Source organism: Monopterus albus, unplaced genomic scaffold (assembly GCF_001952655.1).
Source record: "Monopterus albus unplaced genomic scaffold, M_albus_1.0 scaffold229.1, whole genome shotgun sequence".
Classification (NCBI taxonomy): Eukaryota; Metazoa; Chordata; class Actinopteri; order Synbranchiformes; family Synbranchidae; genus Monopterus; species Monopterus albus.
Window position 1 is genome coordinate 332,359 of NW_018128109.1, and position 2,906 is coordinate 335,264.

At 41.8% G+C, this 2,906-nt stretch overlaps 1 protein-coding gene across 1 annotated transcript in view; it reads right to left on the bottom strand.

Moving 5' to 3' along the window:
- Positions 1 to 2,099, bottom strand: part of aasdhppt (aminoadipate-semialdehyde dehydrogenase-phosphopantetheinyl transferase) — an 11,666-nt gene extending 9,567 nt beyond the window's left edge. Inside the window, exons 1-2 of the mRNA XM_020619982.1 lie at positions 1,653 to 2,099; positions 1,430 to 1,543 (exon numbers count right to left, since the gene is read on the bottom strand). Coding sequence (XP_020475638.1) covers positions 1,430 to 1,543; positions 1,653 to 1,823 — 285 coding nt within the window. The 5' untranslated portion in view covers positions 1,824 to 2,099. The remainder of the gene's footprint in view (positions 1 to 1,429; positions 1,544 to 1,652) is intronic.
- Between the last annotated feature and the right edge of the window lie 807 nt (positions 2,100 to 2,906).

Here is a 2,906-nt window from a genome sequence, read left to right on the forward strand (position 1 = left end):
AATGGCATCCCTTGTGGATCCCAGATTCAAAGCTGGCTACATCAGCAGTGACAAGGTCCTCAACAACAAGAGTGATGTCTGAAATTGAAGCACTTATGCCAAAGGTAAATGTTAATTTGTGATTAAGTAAAAATTCAAATTACTAACTACATTTTACTTACAGAATTTTCACATTTTCATATTCTAGGAGCAAAATGCAGGCAATCAAGATGACAGCATGGATCCATCAGAAGCAATCCAAAAGAAGGCCAAAAAATCCTTAGGCAGTTTCTTCAAAACATCCCCAGCTCCTTCATCTGTGGTACCATCACACTCCGTAGAGGCAGAGCTCAACAGCTACCTGGTATCTCCCACAGTAGACACTGAGGAGAACCCTCTCACTTGGTGGCAACTCCATCAGGTCAACTTCCCACACCTGAGCAAACTAGCTAGAAAGTACCTCTGTATACCTGCAAGCAGCTCACCTTCAGAGAGACTTTTTAGTGCATCAGGAAATGTTGTTACATGCCAACGCACTTGTTTAAAACCTACCAAAGTCAACATGCTCGTTTTTCTGGCAAAAAACTTAAAGTAATATTGTTTTCACAGTGTTAGGCACAAATAGAGTTTGAATACAAGTTTACATTTTCCTGTTTACATGCTATTACATTAATGTTGAAAAGATGTAATACTAATTTACTTACAGTCTGGGCACTTTATGTTTTCTAAGATTTTATAATATTTTTATTTATTTATTTAATATGTATAGAAAACCAGGCAAGCAAGGCAATGTTTTGTTTCAAAGCTGTTAAAGCTCTTGGTTCAGATGCTCTTGGCAATTACATGTTGTACACATGGTTACATGTGAATAAAATGATTGAGAGTAATGCCTTTTTATTTTTTGTTACAACAGGTATGCAGTAGTATTTGTGAAGTTTGTTCGCACCACATAATAGTTAGCCTGAATTACAATTAATTCGATCAGAATACATATAGCCTGCGTATTTTGCCACATTAAAGTGTATTTCTTCGATTAGATAATGAAAATACCATTTCTTCAGGGGAATATTAAATATCACAATAATATCGATATCGCAATATTCAACACCCATATTGCATGTTTTTCCAATATTGTGCAGCCATAGTACAAACTTATGCTGTTCAGCCAAATTCGTTACACTCAATTGATTCTAAATGTTAAGGAGAGCAGGTTTTAAAATGTGTATAAAATCATTCACAAACACCTAAAATATTTTTCATATGATGGAATGGTGCTGCTATAAAAACATGGAGTCTTTGGTCTGAATTTTCCACCCAGTTTCAAAATCATACAACTTCCAGCTTAGTGCAGTTTTAGTAAAACAGAAGAGAAAGCACCCTACAATGAGGGGAACGCCTACAACTTAGCACTGGTACAGAAAAACTCCACATGAAAATTACAGTACGTAACCTTCACCGGTGCTGCCAGGTAAGGTTTCCCTCTGGGGGATCGCTCCAGTCTGATCTCTGACCAGGGGAGCCCCATCCTCTCACACACAAACTTCCTCAGCAACAACCTGCCGGCCTGAGAGGGTGACATAAGGAGAGGCAGCATATTGCACATCTTGGAATGACGAGTATGAAAGAACAGGTGGTGCAAGCCAGCACACACAGGATAGTTTACAGTCACTCACCATGGCAGATTTAGCATCCTTGGCGAACACAAACTGTCCTATCCTGTCTTTCTCCTCCCTCTGAACACAGCGAGCAGATAAGAGCCAGTCAGACCTGCTCGGTGTCCACGACCCACAGCGAAAAGCCCACCGGACAGACCCCATCTCCTCACCTGTGTCGCCCTCTGTCATCCGGACTCCCCCACAACTTCACAAACTCTTAGAGAGCTAACGTTAGCATAGCGCGTTAGCACGTACGGCTCGACTGACATCAAAACTCCGGAAATGTTATATCTCAGATATTCAGGCTTAGACTGTGGAGAAAGGAGCAGCGGATAAGTGGAGGCTGTTCACAAAACTACTCAAAACATACCATTTGTTTACATTTCCGATGTGACAGCGGTGCACGCGCCTGTAAGAGTCTGGCGAGACTCAGTGTCGTCAGTGAGCGAGGTGAAGGATTGACCAATGGGGACTGCCTCACTAACGATGCCTTCACAGTCTCACAGAAATTTTGTAAACCCGTGTTATTGAAATGGCGAGAAACTAAAGACGGCGGCGACAGTTTTCACTGCCCTAGGACGTGACATACAAGAAAAAATACTGAAGTTGTCTGGAAATGGTAAATGTGTAGTTGCTCATGTTCCCATAAGTACATCATTCGGCGTACATTCTTGATGCCCAAAATGCCCCCCTTCTGCAATTGAATATTAAAAAAACAAAACAAAACAAACAAAAAAAAAACAAAAAAAAAAAACAACCCGCTGCTTGGTACATAATGCCGAAATGCTTCTGCTGCAGGTGCATTCTGCCACTTGTTTCCCGAATAACACAATCATATTTACAAGCATCCTAACACTTATGTCAGGATGCTATTTGTTGATTTCAGTTCGGCATTTAATAGTGTAATCACAGGAAAAAGTGGCACTGAAACTGCTAAATCTGGGAATGCCTGCAATGATGTGTCATTGGATTAATGACTTCCTCACTAACAGGCCTGAAGTGGTGAGAATTGCAAGCTGCACATCATCCACACTGGTCCTTAACACAGGCACACCACAGGGCTGTGTGCTCAGCCCAGTTCTCTTCACTCTGTTTACCCATGACTGTGATGCCATTCACCCCGCAAACACAGTAGTGAAGTTCGCAGATGACACCACCGTAGTGGGTCTCATCTACAGTATGGTACAGAAGCTGCACTGCACAGGACAGAAAGGACTTTACCCGGGTGGTGAGAACAGCTCAGGGCCTTGCAGGGAGTACTCTGCTGATTTT